The 23,049-nt window shown below is 39.2% G+C and overlaps 1 protein-coding gene and 1 long non-coding RNA gene across 4 annotated transcripts in view; both read left to right on the top strand.

Moving 5' to 3' along the window:
• The window catches only part of CEP192 (centrosomal protein 192), a 135,395-nt gene that overhangs the window by 4,935 nt on the left and 107,411 nt on the right, over nucleotides 1–23,049 (top strand). For 2 of the 3 annotated variants that reach the window (XM_081802584.1, XM_081802583.1), the window contains exons 3-7: nucleotides 1,975–2,142; nucleotides 3,122–3,247; nucleotides 11,531–11,703; nucleotides 19,333–19,385; nucleotides 22,563–22,683. In XM_081802584.1, the coding sequence (XP_081658710.1) occupies nucleotides 1,975–2,142; nucleotides 3,122–3,247; nucleotides 11,531–11,703; nucleotides 19,333–19,385; nucleotides 22,563–22,683 (641 nt within the window). The remainder of the gene's footprint in view (nucleotides 1–1,974; nucleotides 2,143–3,121; nucleotides 3,248–11,530; nucleotides 11,704–19,332; nucleotides 19,386–22,562; nucleotides 22,684–23,049) is intronic. The other variant, XM_081802585.1, reaches the window with a different exon arrangement.
• Nucleotides 11,746–15,826, top strand: LOC145716903 (uncharacterized). The gene is made up of 2 exons (XR_014139854.1): nucleotides 11,746–13,038; nucleotides 13,233–15,826. It is a non-coding gene; the product is annotated as an uncharacterized LOC145716903 (long non-coding RNA).

Below are 23,049 nucleotides of genomic sequence, written 5' to 3'. Positions count from 1 at the left end.
TGGGTAGGTGGAAGGGATCCAGGAGCAAGCCCTGATGCCTTCACAGTATGGAGGTCCAGGAGATAAGGAGGAACCAGCCAAGGAGAAGGAAAAGAAGCAGCTGGTGAGGTTGGAGAACCCAGACAGCTGTGTCTTGGAAACCAGTGAAGAAAGGATTTCTTAGAGGAAGGAGTACAATTCCCATATTGTTAGGTCAAGGAAGACGGGACTGAAAATTGACTGTGGGGCTATGGGGTTTGGCAACAGGGAGCTCAGTGGTGATTGACAAGTGTTTTGATGGGGTGGTGGGACAAGAGCCAGCTTAGCATGGGTCCAGGAGATGACAGGAGTGGAATCACATGTCAGTAGTGATTCCTTTTGGAGGAGTGTGTGGTAAAGCAGTACCGCTACAGGGGGACAACAGGGTATGAGATAGGGGAAGACTTTTTTGAAAGATGAGGAACTAACAGCATGCTGGTGGGAATGGCTGCCCAGAGAAGATTTGACGACGGTTAGGAGGAGGGCGGTTGCTGGAGTGGTTGTCACTGCATTAGTGACAAGGGTGGGATCAAGTGCAGGTAGAGAGGTGAGCTTCCCACGGGAGCCTGGATACTTCACAGTCAAAAAAGTTTTATAGCTCTCTAAAGGTCTTAAACATTTTCAACTTTATAGAGTAATTAAGTTACCCCATTCCCCCTAAAACCTATACTTGAGTGCATTTGTCATTGGCCCCAGCATAGTCCATCATTGTCCTCTATCTCACTAGTTGTGGTGGCTCTTTCAATATCCTGTCAGGTGTTAAGCCCTCTCCCTTCCTCTGCCAAGATCAGTGCTTCCCTGGACTGCAGAATACTGTTCATACTTCCTAATACACCTTTTAAGGCTTTTAGAATCAGACTCCATGGTTTCATTCACCATGTTTTTTTGTACACCGATTGCCAAAATACATTGAAGCACTTGGCTATTGCCACCACACACTTAGTACTTAGAGTGGATTTTGGAGTCAGACCTAGGTTTGAATTTTATTAATTGTGCAACCCTGGGTAAATTTAGCTAATTCTCAGTTTGTTTCTTCATAAAATGGGATGAATGAGTTAAGGTCATGGGTATGCAGTAAATCTTACTTCTCTTTCTCCTTTGCTCATGTTTATTTGTCATCTTTAAGAGCCCCCTCATGTCATACTTGGCCTATAAAAGTTCTACTAATTTTTCAAGGCACAGGGCCAGTACTTTCATTTATTGAGCCTTTCGTGATTTAATTTTTTTTACTGAATTCCATATAACCCTTACATGATAAACACTGAAATAATTTTGAGATTACATCTCCTAAGTACTGTAACCAGGGTTAAGTAGAACCAGTGGCCAATGTGGGCTGGAAGATCTCTCAGTAATACAGATTCTGTGCCAGTGTTTTCCAGAGTTAGTCCTTTGTGTACCACTTTCACCATTTTTGCCTTGTCCATGTGCCGGCTGTACTTGATTTAACTTAAAATTTTCCTTCAATGGACTTCCTTTTTAAACTAACATTTACTCATCCTTAAGAATAATTTCTGAAATCAGGGGCTAGATTTTGCTGGGTTAATTTTTTTTTTCTAGTCCATGTTAGAATGAGCACCTAACCAGTAGACTTTTAAGTACATCTGAGATCATCTGTATATTCCTTCAGTGTTGGGTCTTTGCTTCTTTACTAGATAAGTGTGGCAATTGATAGTCTTTGCTATAGTAAACCAAGAGTAAATTAAGCTGTGTTGTATTTTGTTATTATGTTAATTATAAAAAGGAAATTTGACATTTGTAGTCTCAGCTGTGAAGTAGCAAAGTATTCTGAGAATTACTTTACCTCCAAATGCTTGTTGATTTTATCCCCTTTGTGCTGTTCCAAGAACATGATTTTTCCCTAAGATTTATCAGTTTTCTAAGACTGATGAGACTTTTAATCACTTGAGAAGCTTTTATAGTAATACTTGATTTTTAAAAAAACTTTTATTGTTGCAGTGAGATGGAAGATTTCCGAGGAATAGCTGAAGAGTCATTTCCAAGCTTTTTAACCAATTCATTACTTGGTAATAGTGAGATTTTGAAAGATGTCACTCTTTCTTCAAATCTTGGCTTGCCTGTTGCTGTTTCAACACTTGCTAGAAATAGATCCAGTGCTGACAACAGGTAAGAACTGTTAGAACACATGATTTTTTTGTAAGGTCTAGAAAGCCTGCAATACCTTGATACTTCTGTAAAAATTTCTCAGCCAAGGGGCACCTGGATGACTCAGTCGGTTAAGCGTCCCAACTCTTGGTTTTGGCTCAGGTCCTGATCTCAGATCCTGGGATTGAGCCCTGAGTTGGGCTCCGCGCCCTGCAGGGAGTTGGCTTGGGGATTCTCTCCCTCTACCCCTCACCTGTACGCTTGTGTGGGTACACGTCCGTGCGCGCTCTCTCTCTCTCTCTCTCAAATAAATAAAAAAAATACTAAAAAATTTCTCAGCCAAGCTTGAGCTTTTGCTATATGTATATTTATATATGCAATATAATATGTATGTTATATATAAATATGTGATATATGTGTATGTATTATATATATTCATATGTATATATAATTGTTATAAAAAATTTACGCATTTCCCTATTCCATTGCCTTAATCAGTAGTGGGTAGGTGGATTTGGAACTGAGTACCAGTGACTTTTTGGTCTACTAATTGTTTTCTCTATTCATAGTGTTTTGGATTTGTATTAGTTCAGCCTTACTGGCAGCTAGTAATTTGAGTTGTATCTCCATATGTGATGTGAACAGTTGATCTATCTTGTATGATGTGTAAAGTTTCCCCATACTTAAATATCTAACTACTTTCCTGTCCTCCCAACCTGAACATTTGGTAAGAAGCATTATCTTTACCTTTGGAATGAAGGGGTTAACTCTAAAAACTTTTAGCTTTAAGATTTCTGTGACTCTTTGTTTAATACATACACAACTCATTCCTGATACATAGGTTTTCAGTGCTTTGCACATGAAAATGGTTTTGAACACTAGGGGCCCCATTTGTTTTTATCCCCTAGCAGTTGGTTTTATAGTCACGTGGCTCTAATGTCATGGTGAATTTTAAATATGCATAATTTAACTATTAACAAAATAAATTTTTTTTATGTAGGTATTCTGATATCCAGGCATCTTATTTAGTAGAAGGGAAGTTTTCAGTTCCATCTGAATCATCTCCCAGTAGCCAGAGTGAAGCTGACCCAAGAGAGAAGTTACAGCTTAGCTTCCAGGATGATGAGTAAGTTCATACCTTCATTTTGTTTTTGCCATATTAAAAGCAGGTCTCACTCAGTCTTGTGGAAAATGAAAGAGTGACTGTGTCTCTGAATAATTCTAAGAATCTTTTTAAAAGAGTTTTCTTTATGTTTTTAATCACAACCATTTTTAGTGCTTTCAGAATACCTTTTCTCATTCCAGAAGTAACATAAGCTCATTTTAAAAAGTAGAAAATACAGAAAAATTACAAGGCAGATAATAAGTCTGTAGTCTTACTAACTAGAGAATAGTCATTGGGGCACCTGGCTGGCTCAGTCTGTAGAGCATGCAACCCTTGATCTCAGGGTTTTAAGGTTGAGCCCCACAGTGGGTGTAAAGATTACTTAGAAATTACTCATAAAAATAATATCTTAAAAAAAAATAAGAGAATAGTCATTGATTATCTATTTATAGTCTTCCAGACTGCTTTTTTTTTTTTTTTTAAAGATTTTATTTATTTATTTGAGAGAGAGAGCAGGGGGAGGGGCAGAGGGACAAGCCGACTCCCTGCTGAGTGCCAAGACTGACATGGGCCTTGATCCCAGGACCCTGAGATCATGACCTGAGCGGGAAGGCAGACACTTAACTGACTGAACCATCTAGGAGCCCCTTCCAGACTGCTATCTATGCACCTGTACATGTACATACTAAGTTTTTTTACAAATATGGGATTGAGCCGTACATACTATTTATAACTTTTAAAAATTAGTGTATTATGCTCATCTTTCAATTATAATTAATATAGATATGTGTCGTGTTAATGACTGCACTACATTAGGCATTTAGATTATTGGAATTTTGCTATTATAAATTTACTGAATTTTATTTATACGTTTGCACACCTAGCAGATTATTGTATTCAGATAAATTCTAGGATTGAAATTGCTGAGTTAATATTTAAAGACTGTTACAAAGCACCACATTGCTCTTTAGAAGATTTGTACCACTTTACACTTCCACTAGAAGATGTACATGAGAATGCCTACTTCTCTGAGCCCTCCCCAGCATTTGGTGGTATTATTTTTAATCCTTGATTTTAGAAGTAAAAAAATTTGTACACATGCATAAATGCATAGAAGAAAATCTGGAAGGCTATAAACCAAAATGTAAATGGTAGTTCTCTCTTGATGGTGGTATTACAGGCATTCTTAAAGTTTTCTGTGTTTGAATTTATAATAGAGTATTTATGGAATTGAGCATACTTTAATGTTTATTCATTACTTATATTTTTGTTGTGAATTGCCTCTTGGTAACATTTGGGTATAAGCACTTTCTATATATTAAAAATGTTAACTCTTTGAATACTCATTCATTCCGTGTGTATTTTTGACCGTGTGCCTCCTGTGTGCCAGGTACTTCTCTAAGTACTTGGGAAATACCAGAACAGACATTAAAACAAAAAGACATTAAAAATATACCAGTTTTAGGGATGCCTGAGTGGCTCAGTCATTAAACATCTGTCTTCAGCTCAGGTCATGATCCCAGGGTCCTGGGATTGAGCCCCGCATCGGGCTCCCTGCTCGGCAGGAAGCCTGCTTCTTTCTCTCCCACTCCCCCTGCTTGTATTCCCTCTCTTGCTGTGTCTCTCTCTGTCAAAAAATAAATAAAGTCTTAAAAAAATACCAGTTTTATAGTATATTTGAAGGGAAAAGTGCTAGGAAAAAAACAACATGATGAGGGTAAATGGGTAAGCTGAAGGGAATGGTCAGTGTGGGTCTCATTGAGGAGGTAGAAGATCTGAGTGAAGACTTGAAGGAGGCCGTTAGCCATGTACATTAGGAGGAAGAGGATTTCAGGTGGAGGCTGCACGAGTGTAAAGGCACTGAGGTTGGAGCATACCTATGTTCAAACAGCAGGAAGGAGGCTGCCACGGGGTGAGCCTGATTTTGAGAGAGGTGGAAGCCATTAGAGGGTTACGTTTTAAAAGTTTCACTCTGGCTACAATGGAGTGAATAGACTGTTGGGAGGCAAGTCTGGAAGTAGGAAGACCCCTTAGGAGGTTGGATTATCAAAGGGGTAAGGTAGATGGAGAAGAGAAGAGCACCAGGGCCTCATGTCGGGACACTTCAGTGTTAAGTTGGGGAGAGGAGGAATAGGCATGGAGACTAAGGTTTAGTGGCTGGAGGTAGGAAGACAACAGTGTCTCAGAAGCCACATAAAGAACATATGTAAAAGAACAGAGAGGGATCCAATTGTGTCAAATAAAATGAGGACTAAGAAGTGACCATTGGAATTAGCGTAGGTTAGGTCGTTGGTAACCCTGACAAGTGGTTTTGGTGGAAGTAGGAGGAGGCACAATAGTGTAGGAGAGTGAGTTTAGGAGAGAATGGGAGGTTAGTTTTGGAGATGGTGAGTTTGCTGCAAAAGGCAACCAAGAAATGGGGCTGTGATACTTGCTGAGTATAGTGGATCAAGAGAAGTTTTTCTTTTTTCCTTTGTGGAGGGATAGGTTGCTGCAAGTTTATGTGGTAATAGGCATGATCTGAAATAGGAAAGTCTGATTATGTAGAAAGAAGAGAATTGCTAGATCAAAACCTTTACAAAAATAAGAGGCCAGGATCTAATGTGTCGTGGAAGGAGTGACTAGAGAGGTAGGACCGTGGATAACTCCTTTGTATTAACCGGTGGGAAGGCAGAATGTGTGGGTACATGTGGTGGTAAGAATCTGTGGAAGTTGTCTTTTCCGTGCTTAGGGTCTCTCAGAGCGGTAGGAGGCATGACATCAACTCAGGGTAGAGGAGCAGTAGAGAGATGTAACAATCATGGGAGTGTGGGAGAGTGAACAGAGAGGGAAATGGTGCCATTGTCCGACAGCATCCGGAGTCCCACTCGAGGGTCATGGTCATGAATTTACTGTGATTGTGATGTTTTCTCCAACCACATTCAGCTGTAGGAGTGCTAGCAAGATGTGAGGGGAGAGTTGGGTTTAACTAGGCTTGTAGTCTGATGAAAGTAGTGAGGGATAAGGAAGTTGAGGGTGTGTTATGTTTGGCCATGGGATTTAGGTTAAGGAAGAGGAGAGGATAGCAGAAGGGTGAGGGAGTGTGAGATGTGGTGATATGAGTGGTTTGGAGGCTTGGGTTGCATCAAAGGATTATAGAGTTGAGGTACTAAGGAAGGTGCCATGAGGGGTCGTAGGTGACTCCAGGCTAGAAGGCTTTATTGAGGATGATCTGGAAGTTGTACTGAGGGGACATGCTGATGGAGACACACATTCCATCTCTATGCCCAGTGATTCCAAGGCTGTGGGAGAGACTGATAGTCCTCATTTGCCAGTGTTTAAGGGAGGCGGTATCTTCACAGGACATCCAGGTTTTCCCTAAAGCGGTGAGGTAAAAGGGATGTTCATAGGAAGGGTTCAGAAATGGCAAGATTTTGTTGATCCAGGGTTGGTTTGTTGGGCTGGGTAGGGGGAATGTGCTTGTGGATCTTCAAATGTCAGGAGTAAGGAGTCCTGGGCTTATTGAAGGGCATCATGAAGTTAGTCCCATTGAACTGATGTTGGCAATGAGACATTAGACATGGGGGGAGGGGAGGAGAATATCAGAAGTAACCTCTTGACTCTTTGATGTGGGCCAGAACGTCTGGGAAGTGGTCTTGTCAGTCCTGTTAATGGAAGACAGACAACCTGGTAAGGCGTAGTCCTAGATGCAGTGTACTGGCCTCACTCTAGACTTTCATTGGGTAGCGGTGAGTGCTTTGGGGCTATTCCTTGCCTCCATTGAGTAGTCTGAAGATCTGGGTTGTTAGTCTGAGAGCCTGGACTTCCTATGGCTGCTTGTCATGGTGGGTGCACAGCCTGCAGAGGCATGCTCTTATCCCCATGTGGAGGACGGCTTCTGTGGCTCCTGGGGGAGGGTGGAATTTATGTTTTGAAAATATCCTTATTCTAACTTCGGAATTAATGAATATTTTAGCAGAGGATAGGATTTAAAGATAAAAATAACTTTCACAAAATTTTGAAGGCATTGCTACATAGTGTGAGAAGCCTGATGTCATTTTGATACTTGACCATTTGTATCTGAACTTTTTTCTCTCTGGCAACTCTTAGAATCCTCCGAGTCCTTGGTGGGTGCTCCCCCCCACTCCCAACTGAATTCTAATTGGCATCAATCCAGAGATTTGTGTGCTTTAGTTCTAGATAATTATTATTACTTCAGTAATTTTCTGTTTTTCTTTCTTTCTGGGACTATGTTTTGGATTGCCTGGGTTGATCTATTTCCACTATTTTTTTTTCCTTTTCCTTTTTTGTTTTTGTTTTTCTTTTGTTTCAGTGCAAATAGACAATGTTCTAGATAAAGTTCCTAATTTTTTCCCTACCCTTCTATTAAATCATTTGGCAGTCATAATTTTGAGAGCTCTTTTTTCTGGTCTTTCATTTTTTTATAATGGTTCCTTTTTGTGGATATAATAGCTACTTCAATGTTTTCTGAGAATTTTAATGGAGATTTTTCAAAGTTCTATAAATTATCCTTGTCTCTGGGGTTGTTTACTTTGTTCATCTTTATTTTTATCTCTCAAGCTGTTCCTTCTCCTGCATCTGATTTATGGCTGTCTTCTAGGTTGCTAGTGTGGGCTAGTAGGTATCCAGATCTCATTTCTGTTAGCTCTTCATGTGAGTTGGGCAGTACTCACGGCCAGCTTCACTTTACAGGTTCCATGCCGGGTGTTTAACACTGCTGTCACCACCATAACTTCATTGTGCACAGGCGTTTCATATGCCTTTTCTGGAGAAGAGCCTTCCTAGGTGTGCAGCGTCATGTTGACACTGCTGTTTTGTTTGCGTGGGTTGCGGAGAGGGAGTGGAGCACTGCCCAGCGAGGGCAGCTGATAGACTTTCAGTCATCCCCTCCCTTTGGACTCCCTCTGGACTCCCTCCTGCCCTCCTTCCTAGTCAGGAAGCATTTCTGCAGTTATTCCTGGCAGATTTGTTTTCTGCTTCCAGGCCCTTTTGTTCTTGTCTGGACCATGCTTTCGTTTTTCCTGCATACCCTGTCTGCTTTTCAGATTCTAGAATCTGAGGTAAGCTTGGGCTAGGACTGGTGGCTCTCATCCAGATTGCTTCACTTTTATAGATGTCCTTATTGTCATTTTCATGCAGTTCGAGAAGTTACGCTTGCCACTTTTACTTGAAGTTTATTTAACTTAATATTTGACTTAGTTTGAAGAATTTTGACGGGCTAAACAAGTGATAGCTATAGTTTTGAGGAAGTGGATTTAGGGGAAGGTGGTTAATTTAATTGGCTCTTTTATCATAAAGTTCTAATGGTTACACTACAGTTGACCCTTAAACTGCATGGGTCCACTTACATGCAGATTTGTTTCAGTAAATACATAGTACTGTAAATGTATTTTCTCTTCCTTGTGATTTTCTTTCTTTTTTTTTTTTAGATTTTATTTATTTATTTGAGAGAGAGAATGAGATAGAGCATGAGACGGGGGAGGGTCAGAGGGAGAAGCAGACTCCCTGCTGAGCAGGGAGCCCGATGCGGGACTCGATCCCGGGACTCCAGGATCGTGACCTGAGCTGAAGGCAGTCGCTTAACCAACTGAGCCACCCAGGCGCCCTTCCTTGTGATTTTCTTAATAACATTTTCTTTCCTCTAGCTTTATTATAAGAATACAGTATATAGTACATATACAAAGTGTGTGTTAATTGACTGTGTATGTTATTTGTAAGGCTTCCAGTCAACAGTAGTTCAATTAAGTAAAGTTTTTGGGGAGTCAGAAGTTAGACATAGATTTTCAATTATGCAGGAGGTCAGTGCCCCTAACCCCCATCTTGTTCAAGGGTAAAGTGCACATGTTCTTCTTGGAGTGGGGGGCTTTGAAATATGAACCTAAATGTCATGATTTCTTTTTTATTTATTTCATGTCACCATTTTGCCTCCCCACCACCTTTTTTTTTTTTTTAATGTGTCACCTAGGGACCTTTACTGTCTTTCTTTTCTCTTTCATTTTCTCATTTATTTGAAATATAATTGACATATAACATTAGTTTCAGTTGTGCAGTGTAATGATTTGATATTTGTATATATTGTGAAATGATCACCACAATAAATCTAGTTAATATCTGTCACCTTACATAGTTACAGAATTTTTTTTTCTTGTGATGAGAACTTTTAAGATTTACTCTCTTAGCAACTTTCAAATATGTAATACAGTGTTATTACGTGTAGCCACCATGCTATACATTATATCCCCATGACTTACTTATTTTATATCTGGAAGTTTGTACCTTTTGACCCCCTTCCCCCTTTTCTCCTGCCCCTGATCCCCTACCTCTGGGAACCATTAATCTTTTCTCTGTATCTATGAGCTTAGTTTTTTTGTTCTTATTTTTAGATTCTGCATATGAATGAGATTATGTGGTATTTGTCTCTCTGTCTTACCGTAATGCCCTTAAAGTCCATCCATGTTATTGCAAATGACAAGATTTCCTTCTTTTTTATGGCTGAGTAATATCCCATTGTGTTATATATATACAAAATTTTTTTTATTCATCTTTCAGACACTAAGGTTGCTTCCATCTTGGCTATTGTAAATAATGCTGCAGTGAACATGGGGGTGCCATATATCTTTTTGAGTTAGGGCTTTAGTTTTCTTTGGATAAATACCCTGACGTGGGATTGCTGGATCATATGGTAGTTCTATTTTTAATTTTTGAAGAACCTCCTTACTATTTTCCATAGTGACTGCATCAATTTACATTCCCAGTTCACATCCCAGCACTGCACATCCTCACCAACACTTGTTATTTCTTGTCTTTTTTTTAATTAATTTTATTTTTTTAAAGATTTTATATATTTGTCAGAGAGAGTGTGTGCACACAAGCAGGGGGAGCGGCAGGCAGAGGGAAGAGTAGACTTCCCGCCGAGCAGGGAGCCCAATGCAGGGCTTGATCCCAGGACCCTGGGATCATGACCTGAGCCTAACGCAGGCGCTTCACTGACTGAGCCACCCAAGCATCCCTCTTCTCTTTTTTATAGTAGTTATCATAACAGGTGTTAGGTGATGTCTCGTTGTGGTTCTGATTTGCCTTTCCCTGATGATTAGTGACATTAAACATCTTTTCATGTACCTATTGATCATCTGTATGTCATTGGAAGAATATTCATATTGCCCATTTTTTAATCATACTGTTTGCTTGTTTGCTTTTTGTTTTTGTTTTTGCTCTTGAGGTGTAGGAGTTCTTTGTGTATTTTGGATATTAACCCTTTATCAGATATGATTTGCAGATATTTTCTCCCATCTGTAGACTGCCTTTTCATTTTGTCAGTTACCTTTGTTGTGCACACCCCCCACTCCTCTTTTCTCTCTCTTCTGTCATACAACTTTGTATCCACTTACAGTCTACCCTACAGTCTGTATCCACCTACCTCTACCCTCTCTTTTACTTTGCTTCTGTTTGGGATGAAACTTTCCTATATCTACCTATAAATGCACCTTTGGATTGAGCTGATGGTAAACAGCTTTCTATGTATTACAGCCCCAATACAGAGATGGAGAAACTGGGAGGTAAATTAAGAGTTGGGAGTTGCCTCAGGCACAGAGGGTTAGCACTTGGAATATATGGAAGGATTATCTTCTTTTCATCCATCCTGGTCAGATTTAAATCTATCCCTAGATATCAGTTTGCCAGATGATGAATTTAATTGTGTTTAGAGGCCTTTTTCTAAAAAGTTCACCCCTCTCTTGCTGGCAGAAGGCTGTGGTGAGTTGCATCAGACCCAGGAGCTTTTGCAGAAGATTGGGAGGAAAATGGCCTTTAAGGAAAAACATTGTCATACATATATAAAACAACAGAGCTACAAAGATGGGGACAAGGCCAATGGCAGGGGCTAAAAGTAAAACTTTCAAAGCATTTCATAATTCAGAGAATCAGCTTTTTGGCAAATATACTAGTATCCTTTAAGTCTGTTTTGTTTTTAGAAAGCTGAGATTTTCTCCACATATGATAGATTCAGAGATACTTATTTGGAAAAGAAAAAAACCGTCATTTTATCACTTAAGAGGCAGAATAGCAATATGATACTGTATTTGATTTTGGAAGACTGTGTATCTCTGGACCCAAAATGATGTGCAGTCCCCAGGGTACCTACGGTGGAGCCAATTACAGTTTCTGGCTGGTCCTAGAAATTTTTCTTTTCACTGTATCCATTTTTTTTTTCATTTTGGGAGATTAAATACATAACTGATTAATGAATATTTAATGATTTACCCAGGTAACTAACATTTAGTCATTATTCTGTTCCCACATGAAAAGTTCTATCTCTAAGAAAAAGAATATAGAAAGTCAGCATTTGTCAGTTGCTGTTCTTGAAGAGTCTACTTTGCAAAGTGATATGGCAAGAACAGAAGAGAAGCAAGCTAAAACTGCAAAACCCTTTCAGAGCCAAGATCCTGTTGATAGGATTTCACCACTGGAACAAATGCAAGGTACTGAACTTTCAGAAATTACTTTCTAATGTATATATTTCAGTTTCCTTTCTTGTTTATCTATCTTTGGTATTTATCTTAAGCTACAATACGGTAAACTGAAATCACTTATGGTTTGGCATTTACCTATTAATATTTTTACAGGAAATGGTCTCTTGATTAATCTTTTTTATTTTTCTTATTAATAACATATTAATCTTTTTTATTTTTTTTATTAATAACATATAATGTATCACAGGTCTGTGATTCATCACTCTTACACAATACACAGCGCTCACCACAACACATACCCTCCCCAATGTCCATCACCCAGCCACCCCATCCCTCCCACCCCCTCCACTCTAGCAACCCTCAGTTTGTGTCCTGAGATTAAGAGTCTCTTATAATTTGTCTCCCTCTCTGGTTTCATCTTCTTTCATTTTTTCCTCTCTTCCCCTATGATCCTCTGCCTTGTTTCTCAAATTCCACAAATCAATAGATCATATGATAATTGTCTTCTCTGATTGACTTATTTTGCTTAGCATAATACCCTCTAGTTTCATCCACGTCATTGCAAATGGCAAGATTTGATTTTTTGATGGATGCATAATATTCCATTGTATATGTGTGTGTGTGTGTGTGTGTATACACACACCACATCTTTATGGATTCATCTTTTGAGGGACAGCTGGGCTCTTTCCATAGTTTGGCTATTGTGGACATTGCTGCTATAAACATTGGGGTGCAGGTGCTCCTTCGGATTACTACATTTGTATCTTTGTGGTAAATACCCAGTAGTGCAATTTCTGGGTCGTAGGGTAGCTCTATTTTCAACTTTTTGAGGAACCTCCATACTATTTTCCAGAGTGGCTGCAGCAGCTTGCATTCCCACCAACAGTGTAGGAGGGTTCCCCTTTCTCCACATCCGTGCCAACATCTGTCATTTCCTGACTTGTTAATTTTAGTCGTTCTGACTGGTGTGAGATGGTATCTCATTGTGGTTTTGATTTGTATTTCCCTGATGCCGAGTGATGTTGAGCACTTTTTCATGTGTCTGTTGGCCATTTGGATGTCTTCTCTGTGGAAATGTCTGTTCATGTCTTCTACCCATTTCTTTTTATTTTTTATTTTTTAAAGATTTTATTTATCCATTTATCAGAGATAGAGAGCACAAGCAGGGGGAGCAGCAGGCAGAGGGAGAGGGAGAAGCAGGCTCCCTGCCGAGCAAGGAGCCCGATGTGGGACTTGATCCTAGGACCCTGGGATCATGACCTGAGCCAAAGGCAGACGCTTAACCGACTGAGCCACCCAGGCATCCCGACTTCTGCCCTATTTGTTCTTTGGGTGTTGAGTTTGGTAAGTTCTTTATAGATTTTGGATACTAGCCCTTTATCTGATACGTCATTTGCAAATATCTTCTCCCATTCTGTCGGTTGTCTTTTGGTTTTGTTGACTGTTTCCTTTGCTGTGCAAAAGCTTTTTATCTGATGAAGTCCCAATAGTTCATTTTTGCCCTTGCTTTCCTTGCCTTTGGCCATGTGTCTAGGAAGAAGTTGCTGCGGCTGAGGTCGAAGAGGTTGCTGCCTGTCTTCTCCTCATGGATTTTGATGGATTCCTGTCTCACATTTAGGTCTTTCAGCCATTTTGAGTCTATTTTTGTATATGGTGAAAGAAAATGGTCCAGTTTCATTCTTATGCATGTGGCTGCCCAGTTTTCCCAACACCATTTGTTGAAGAGACTGTCTTTTTTCCATTGGTTATTCTTTCCTGCTTTGTCGAAGATTAGTTGACCATAGAGTTGAGGGTCTGTTTCTGGACTCTCTATTCTGTTCCATTGTTCTGTGTGTCTGTTTTTGTGCCAGTACCATGCTGTCTTGATGATTTCAGCTTTGTAATAGAACTTAAAGTCCAGAATTGTGATGCCGCCAGCTTTGGTTTTCTGTTTCAGCATTCCTCTGGCTGTTCGGGCTCTTTTCGGTTCCATACAAATTTTAGGATTATTTGTTCCATTTCTGTGAAAAAAGTTGATGGTATATTGAGAGGGATTGCATTAAATGTGTAGATTGCTCAAGGTAGCATAGACATTTTAACAGTCTTTGTTCTTCCAATCCATGAGCATGGAACGTTTTTCCATTTTGTGTCTTCCTCAATTTCTTTCATGAGTATTCTATAGTTTTCTGAGTACAGGTTCTTTGCCTCTTTGGTTAGGATTATTTCTAGGTATCTTATGGTTTTGGGTGCAATTGTAAATGGGATCGACTCCTCTTTTTTCTGTCTCACTGTTAATGTATAGATGTGCACTGATTTCTGTGGATTGATTTTATATCCTGCCACTTTCCTGAATTCCTGTATGAGTTCTAGCAGTTTGGGGGTGGAGTCTTCTGGGTTTTCCACATAAGGTATCATATCATCTGCAAAGAGTGAGAGTTTGACTTCTTTGCTCATTTGGATGCCTTTGATTTCTTTTTGTTGTCTGATTGCCAAGGCTAGGACTTCTAGTACAATCTTTTGATTGGGGCATTTAGCCCACTTACATTCAGGGTAACTATTGAAAGATATGTATTTAGTGCTATTGTATTGCCTGCAAGGTGACTGTTACTGTATATTGTCTGTATTCCTTTCTGGTCTGTGTTACTTTTGGGCTCTCTCTTAGCTTAGAGGACCTCTTTCAGTATTTCTTGTAGGGCTGGTTTGGTGATCACAAATTCTTTTAATTTCTGTTTGTCCTGGAAGCTTTTTATCACTCTTTCTATTTTCAGTGACAGTCTAGCTGGATAAAGTATTCTTGGCTGCATATTTTTCTCATTTAGCACCCTGAATATATCATGTCAGTCCTTTCTGGCCTGCCAGGTCTCTGTGGATAGGTCTGCTGCCAGTCTAACGTTTCTGCCGTTGTACGTTACAGACCTCTTGTTCCGAGCTGCTTTCAGGATTTTCTCTTTGTCTCTGAGATTTGTAATTTTTACTATTATATGTTGGGGAGTTGACCTATTTTTATTGATTTTTGAGGGGGGTTCTCTGTGCTTCCTGGATTTTGATGCCTGTTTCCTTCCCCACATTAGGGAAGTTCTTTGCTATAATTTGCTCCAGTATACCTTCCGCCTCTCTCATTCTTCTTCTTCTGGGATCCCAGGTATTCTAATATTGTTTCGCTTTATGGTATCACTTATCTCTTGAATTCTTTCCTCGTGGTCCGGTAGTTGTTTATCTCTCTTTTTCTCACCCTCTTTGTTCTCCATCATTTTGTCTTCCATATCACAAATTCTCTCTTCTGCCTCATTTATCCTAGCAGTTAGAGCCTCCATTTTTGATTGCACCTCACTTACAGCCTTTTTGATTTCCACTTGGTTAGATTTTATTTTTCCAGAAAGGGATTCTCTAGTGTTTCCTATGCTTTTTTCAAGCCCAGCTAGTAATCTTTATAATCGTTATTCTGAACTCTAGTTCCGACATCTTACTAATGTCCATATTGATTAGGTCCCTGGCAGTTGGTACTGCCTCTTGTTCTTTTTTTTGAGGTGAGGTTTTCTGTTTTGTCATTTTGTCCAGAGAAGAACAGATGAACAAGAGAACAAATTGCTAAAAGAGTGACAATGACTGCAGAGAAATATACACTAAATGAATCAGAAGAGACCCGAAACTGGGGGGAAAAAGGGAAAAAAAAAAATATGATCAGGCTCGTGAGTAGAACAGAACCATACACTTGATTTTGGGTGTATTTTGGTCTTTTAGACGAAACTGCATCCCAGAATTTTAAAGTAAGAAAAACTTGTATAATATACACACACACAAAAATAAGGTTAAAAACAATGAAGGGATGGAATATGACTGTAGAAAAATGAAAATTAAAGATTTTAAAAAGGGCTCCATAGCTCAGGGGTTAGAGCACTGGTCTTGTAAAGATTTTAAAAAGATAAGTTGGTTGAAAAAAGAAAAGAAAAATTAAAAAATGAATGTGATCAGGTAGGTGACTAGAACAGAATCATACACTAGATTGTGGGTATATTTTGGTCTTTTAGACAAAACTGCAGAAACTAAGAAAATCTTACATATATATACCAACAATAAGGTTCAGTACAATGAAGGGATAGAATATGACTGTAAAAATGAAAATTAAAAAAGATTTTTAAAAAGGAATTGATAAGTTGGTTGAAAAAGGAAAGAAGAAAAATTCAAAAAAAAAGAAAAAGAAAAAAATAAAGAAAATTTAAAAAATTAAAGTTGAAAGACTAAGGAATCATGGGAAAAAAGCCATGACTTCTTTGTGCTGTATTCCCCTAGTGCTGGAGTTTTGCAGTTCTCATGGATCCCTAAACTTGTTCTTGGCAGGATATTCTTGCTGATCTTCTGGGGGAGGGGCTGTTGCATTGATTCTCAAATGTCTTTGCCCCAGGCAGAATTGCAGTGCCTTTGCCAGGGGCCAAGCTAAGCAGTCTGCTCCGGTTTGCTCTCGGTAGCCCTTTTCCCTGAAGGCTTTCAGCACAGCTTTAGAGGGTAAGAATGAAAATGGCAGTCTCCCAGTCTCTGGCCCCAGAGGAGCCGAGAGCTTGGGGCCCCACTCAGTGAGGCCCCAGAGAAAAGCAGTCAGTCACTCCTGTCTCCCTGGTCTCCAGCCACACTCCGTGCTTACCTGGCCTGTGACTGAGCATTTCTATCTCTGGCACACGGCCCTGTTTGGAGTCTCCAAACCCAGCTGATTTCCTGCAGTGGGCTCTCGCAAGGCTCCTCCCAAGGGAGGAAGGGAAGTCTCCCCGGATCTGCTGCTTTTTGGGTCCCTGCTCAAAGAGCAAGGGCCCTACTGTGCTGCGGATCACGGTTTATGGCAACCCCAAGCTGAGAGCCCACTCCTGGGCTCTCTCTTTGCAGCCGGCTTCCCTGCTCTGATACCTGGGAGCTCTGCCACACTCAGGCACCCCCAGGCTTTCAGTGACCCTGAGGGTCCTGAGACCACACTATCCCAGCGAGGGTTACACCCCCCACCCCCTCTGCTTAGCCACCAGAGTGACGTCCCTCACTGGAGCAGACTTCTAAAAGTTCTGATTTTGTGTCCTTATGTTCTTTCACTTGCCGGTAGCCGGCTGACAGAACGCTCCCCCTCCAACCCCGCACCCCTGTCTATCTTCCCATATATGCCTCAGATTCACTTCTCCGCATGTCCTACCTTACAGAAAGCGGTCACTTTTCTGTTCATAGAGTTGCTGCTATTCTTTTCTTCTATCTCCTGTTGAGTTTGTTAGTTGTTCAGAATGGTTTGATAGCTATCTAGCTGAATTCCTGGTACCAGACAAAAGTTAGGTCTCCTACTCCTCCGCCATCTTGGACCACCCTCCTCTTGATTAATCTTTTAATTGTCTTCACTGATTAAGCTGAAAGCTCCTTTCCTTTGGAAACCATTCTGTCAGATGGCCACAGCACACGTTGTGTTTAAGACACACCTTTCACACTCCGCTGCCCCCCTCCGCCTAATTGATTGATATTACCACCAGTCATATTTGTTCCTAAATTTATTTTATATAAATTTGTGAATTATAAATTCTAAAATTATTGTTTCTAAGAAAACCAAGTTGAATGCTTTGGAGTCATTTGAACAGTTGTTTTCAAATTTAGGGGAAGATTATAAGAAATAAATAACTTACAGGCTCTGCTTTCAGATTGCTTCTAAGTACTCTATGTTCTCTTTTGTCAGAGAAATTAAAGCTAAATATTTTAAACTATGTATTGTATTCTTATGTAGTGAAGATAGCATGTAATTCCAAATTGTGGTTCAGTACTTAGCCCATATTATAGGATTGATGAATGAATGTACTTTGTATGTTTTTGTTAAAAACCTTAGTGACTGTTTGTATTACTCTTGATGAAAAGTGTCAAATATGTATGAAAGTAGTGAGAATGGTATTAACTCCTCACACTTACAAGCAATAAAAGAAAATATTGGTAAATTGGACTTCATTGAAATTGAAAACTTTCATGCCTCAAAAGACTTATAAAGACTGAAAAGGCAGCACAAAGATGGAAGAGAATATTTGCAAATCATATATGGTAAGGGACTGGCATCCAGATTTTAGGTCTTCCAATTCAGTAAAAAACACTGTAAAGTGGACAAAGGTTTTCAGTAGACATTTGTCTAAAGAAGTTGTAAAATGGCCAGTAAACACATGAAACAATGTTCAACATCTTTAATCATCAGGGAAATGCAAATCAAAACCATGAGATAATGGTTTTACACCTATTATAATAGCTATAATCAAAAAGTTGGAAAACAGTAAGTGTTGGTGAGGATATGGAGAAATTAAAACTCTCATTCATTGCTGGTGGGTATGTAAAATGATGGAGTTGCTGTGAAAGTAGTTTGACAGTTCCTCAAAACATTAAACATAGCACTATCATATGAGCCAGCAGTTCCAGTCCTAGTTATATACCCAAGAGAAATGAAAACATATGTCTACACAAAACCTTGTACATGAATATTCATAGTAGCATTAATCACAATAGTGGTAGAGTGGAAACAAATCTCCCATCAGCTGATGAATGGATAAATAACGTGTAGTGTGTCCATATGGTGGAGTATTACTGAGCCATAGAATGGAGTGAAGTATTGATATGTACTATCATATGGATGAACTTTGAATACATTAGGCTAAGTGAAGAAAGACAGATACAAAAGGCCACATGTTTTAAGATTCTGTTCGTCCACAGACATCTGTAGAGACCGCATCGGCAAATCCATAGAGACAATAGATTAGTGGTTGCCAGGGCCACGGGAAGGGGAGAATAGGGAATGACTGCTAATGGGTACAGTGTGTATTTCTGGACTGATGAAAATATTGTGGCATTAAAGAGTGCTGATGGTTGCACAGCCTTGAGAATATGCTAAAAACCACTGTTTTGAATGCTTTAAGAAGGTGGTGATTTCATGGTATGCAAATTTTATATCCGTTAAGAAAAACTCATATACTTATCCCACAATCTCAGTTAGTATAAGATTTAGTCGTATTTGCTTTATCTCTTCTGTTTTTTTATTACTTTTTTCTGATATTTTAAAATTCAAGTATCGTTTTATTCCTACATATTTTAGTATGCATCTCTAAAAATACAGATATTTTCTTATATAACCACAGTCTGTTAACACTGCTAACAGAATTAACAGTTCTTTTATTATCATATAGTACTCTAGTCCATATTCATTTTACTAATTATCCAGGTTAGTTTGCTTGAATTGGAGTCCAAAGAAGGTTACCTTATGTTACGTTATATTATTTGTTGTGTGTCCTAAGTCAGTGACTGTTGAAAAAAACTCAGTCTGTCACCCTGTAGAGTGTTCCATGATTTGGATTTGTCTGTATGCTTAGTCATGCTGTCATTTTTCTTGTTTCTCTCTTCCCTATATCCTCTGTAAAGCAAAAGTTAGCTTTAAAGGCTTGATTAGATTCATATTCAGGGTTTTTTTTGGCATATGTATAATTTCTCATACTTCTCCACCCTGACAGTTTTTTAATTAAACTGACCAGTGATAAGTTCCTATACCATCACTTAAAAGTGCTTTATTCTACTTAAGGGAAAAAAGTTTAGTTAATTTATAATTTTTAGGGGTTATTGGGTTTTTAGTTGATAAAATAATTTGGTCTCAGTTATTTTTGTTTTCTCAAACAGACTCACCTGTTGATTTTTGTTTACAACCATGGATGAATAATAAGGAGAACAAGGTAATCTTTTATATGTTACCAATTTCTGGAGTGTTATTAGGAGAATGAAAGTTTCTATTTTGTATCTGTAAGTGTTAAATAGCAGTAATTTTAGTTAGAAAAATAGCAGAAATCCACATTACTGCTTCAAGTAATCAGCACATGAGAGTCGTCTTGGTCTAGGGCTTCCTCTGTCATTAGGACTTCTCCACCTTTGCTCTACTTCACTCCTTGCTGCTTCCCTCTTGAAAGATGGCTCTGGGAGGGTAAGGGCTTCTCTTTGTTTTGTTTATTTTATTTAAAGATTTTATTTATTTATTTATTTGTCAGAGAGAGAGAGAGCACTTGCGGGTGGAGCCGCAGGCAGAGGGAGAAGCAGGTACCCCTCTGAACAGGGAGCCCCACGCGGGACTTGATCCCATGACTCTGGGATCATGACCCTGAACCAAAGGCAGACGCTTAACTGACTGAGCCACCCAGGCGTCCCTCTTTGTTTTGTTTATTGTATCTTGAGTGCCTGGCACATAGTTGGCACTCAGTAATTGGTTGAATGATCAGGAGGCTGTCTTCATTTTTAGGCAACCTAAGCCTACATTCTTAACATTCGTGACCAAAAAAGAAGACCATGAACTTTCTTTGAGGGTAAATTAAAAAAAAAAAAAAAAGACAACAACTCTAATGAGCTCACTTGGGTCATATGTTCTCCCCTATGTAATTCACTGTGCCAAGGGGTAGGTTGGAATAAAATACTCTGTTTGTTGAGCCTGAACTTAGGTCCACTTCTGTGTGTGTGTGTGTGTGTGTGTAGGCATGTACATCAGTGTACGTATATATGTAGAGAGAGGAATGCAGCTGATAGCCCCACCAGGTCCACATGATGTAAAAAGAGATGGACTCCTCAAAGAAGGGGGGCTTAGCAGACCAACAGGTCATGTCCAACATAAACATTTAATAGGGATTTCAGGCCTGGAGTCTGGTATTTATAAAATATAAACAAAAAGGTCTAAAGAATTATTTCAGGTTGGCAGTCTATAGCTTATTTGCCTGTCTCTGTAAATTTTTGTTGGAACACAGCGATGCCCATTTGTTTCTGTTTTGTTCAGGGCTGCTTTGTGTTACAGTAGCTGAGTTGAGAAGCTGTGACAGAGACTGTAAGGCTGACAAAACCTGAAATATTTTGCTGGCTGACTCTTTACAGAAAATGTCGACCCCTGCTCTGTACACTTGCTCCTTGTATGTAACTACTAACAACTTTCAAATTTGAGAAATGCTTTTTAAAGGAAGTTCAAGTGTAGTCAAGTTGAAATTAAGTTAGAAAGCATGATTTCTTGAACATTTAGAAGACATGGTTTCTAAAGAGAAAAGACATAACTTTTCTTCATGGTAGGAAATTTATTTTTTTAGGATGGCTGAAGAATTGACTTCCAAAAAGTATTAGAAATTATTGATAGTAAGAGAGGAACCATAAAACTGGAAAGCAGCAAAACAAGTATAGAAATATGAGATACTAATAAAAAGGAGATGACAAAGTAAGAGGAAGAGGAAAAGAAATACGTTAGAAAATGTAGACCAGAGGGAGCTACTACTTCATTTGACACGTGTGTGTGTGTCCGGGGGTGAGGGGAGTGGTGAGAATAAGCTCTTTTTAATTTATTTGATTAATTTTTTAAAAGATTTTTTATTTTTTAAGTAATCTCTACACCCAGCATGGGGCTCAAACTCACAATCCTGGGATCAAGAGCTGCATGCTTCACTGAGCCAGCCAGGCATCCCAGCTCTTTCTTATTTTTATTTTTATGTATTTATTTTTATTTATTTTTATCTATCAATCTATTTATTAAAGATTTTACTTATTTATTTGACAGAGTTAGCAAGAGAGGAAACAGAAGCAGGGGGAGTGGGAGAGGGAAAAGTAGGCTTCCTGCTGAGCAGAGAGCCCGATGTGGGGCTTGATCCCAGAATCCTGGGATCATGACCTGAGCCGAGGGCAGACACTTAATGACTGAGCCACCCAGGCACCCCTCTTTCTTATTTTTAATTAAAGTATAGCTGATATTACAATGTTTTCTTAGTTTCAGGTATACAACAAAGCAGTTAACAACTTTATACTTTTTTTTTTTTAAGATTTTATTTATTTGTCAGAGAGATAGAGAGCACGCACACACAGCAGGGGGAGCAGCAAAGAGAGAAGCAGGCTCCCTGCTGAGCTGGGAGCCCGGTGTGGGATTCGATCCCAGGACCCAGGGGTCATGACCTGAGCCAAAGGTAGTCACTTAACCAACTGAGCCACCCAGGTGCCCAACTACTGTATACATTATAAATGCTCTCCACCAGAAGTGTAGTTACCCTCTGTTACCATGCAAAGTTATTACAATATTATTGACTGTATTCTCTATGTAGTACTTTTCATCCCTGTGACTTATTTATTTTATAACTGGGATTTTGTACCTCTCATCCATCTATTTCACCCATCGTTCCACTCTCTCTCCTCCAGGAACCACCACTTTTTTCTCAGATGTGTTTGAGTCTATTTCTGTTTTTTTGTTTGTTCATTTGTTTTTTTCGTTTCCACATCTTTAGATCTTTATGAGCATAATTCAGCACAGTTCTCTACAAGTATGCAATTGTATGGAGAGCCCTTGTTTTTATCTTAAAAATTGTGTATTTTGCAATCTAATTTTAAAGATGGTATTGTCTGATATATATTTAGTAAGATTTTGAAATAAAGTTGACATGTAGAAGGCAATGTTACCTTTTATTCTGGGCCTTGAATGCCCTTAACAAACTGCTGTGTGCCGTTAGGATTATGTTGTCCCTGGGTTGAGAAGCAGAAAAACCAGCGATTTCAATGTAGATTGCAGAGTCCAACTTGGCTGTTATCTTCACTTCCTACCCCAAGCCTTGTATTGTTCAAATTCATTTGGGTATTAGTGTACTAACTGTGTTACTAGGTCTTCTGAGCTTGTGCATTCAATTTGAGATGTTAAATTTTAACAATGTCTCAGTGGGTGGGTCAGGGGAGGAAAGTGGAATGGGGGCAGGAAGAAAGTTATTGATATACATAAAACAGCTAGACCTTCATTGCCTAAATTGTGAATTACAAATACTGAGCACATTGGTGGTCCTTTTTGCAACCTTCTAGTGTGGTCTTCAAAGTAGTGAGTTTGCTTTTGTTACTTGGCATTTTATTTCTTACAGATGATTGTTCCTCTTGCTGGAAAACATTTTGAAGACAAGAATCCACACAATGACTTAAGCCACACTAGTTTATTAGAAAATGAGAAACTTACATCACTGACAAGCTTGGAGGATTCTTCTGGTACTGTAAAGTGACTTGTGTTTTCCTAGTCTCCACGTCTTTCTACTTCTTTGTTTCAGTAGTTACTATGCCAGCTTTTTGTTTGTCCTCTCCTTTACCTCCTCCCTACCAGCACTCACATGGCACTTGTGTTGAGTGATGGAATTTTTAAAAACTTATTTATTATGAATCCTGATATGATTATGCTCATCCCTCAGTTTATTATCATTAGGATACAGAATATAAAGCACTATGTTAAGAAATTGGGGGAACAATGAAATATTTAGTCTCTGCTCTCTGAAAGTTCTGCCAAGTGAGAGAAGAGATGCACAGCTAACCCTCTGACTACCTTAAGTATACCTCAACGGTACAAATTGTGCAGGATTC

This window comes from Leptonychotes weddellii, chromosome 13 (assembly GCF_054177405.1).
Source record: "Leptonychotes weddellii isolate Sample4059 chromosome 13, ASM5417740v2, whole genome shotgun sequence".
In the NCBI taxonomy this organism is placed as follows: domain Eukaryota; kingdom Metazoa; phylum Chordata; class Mammalia; order Carnivora; family Phocidae; genus Leptonychotes; species Leptonychotes weddellii.
This window is presented reverse-complemented; position numbering and strand designations above follow the sequence as displayed.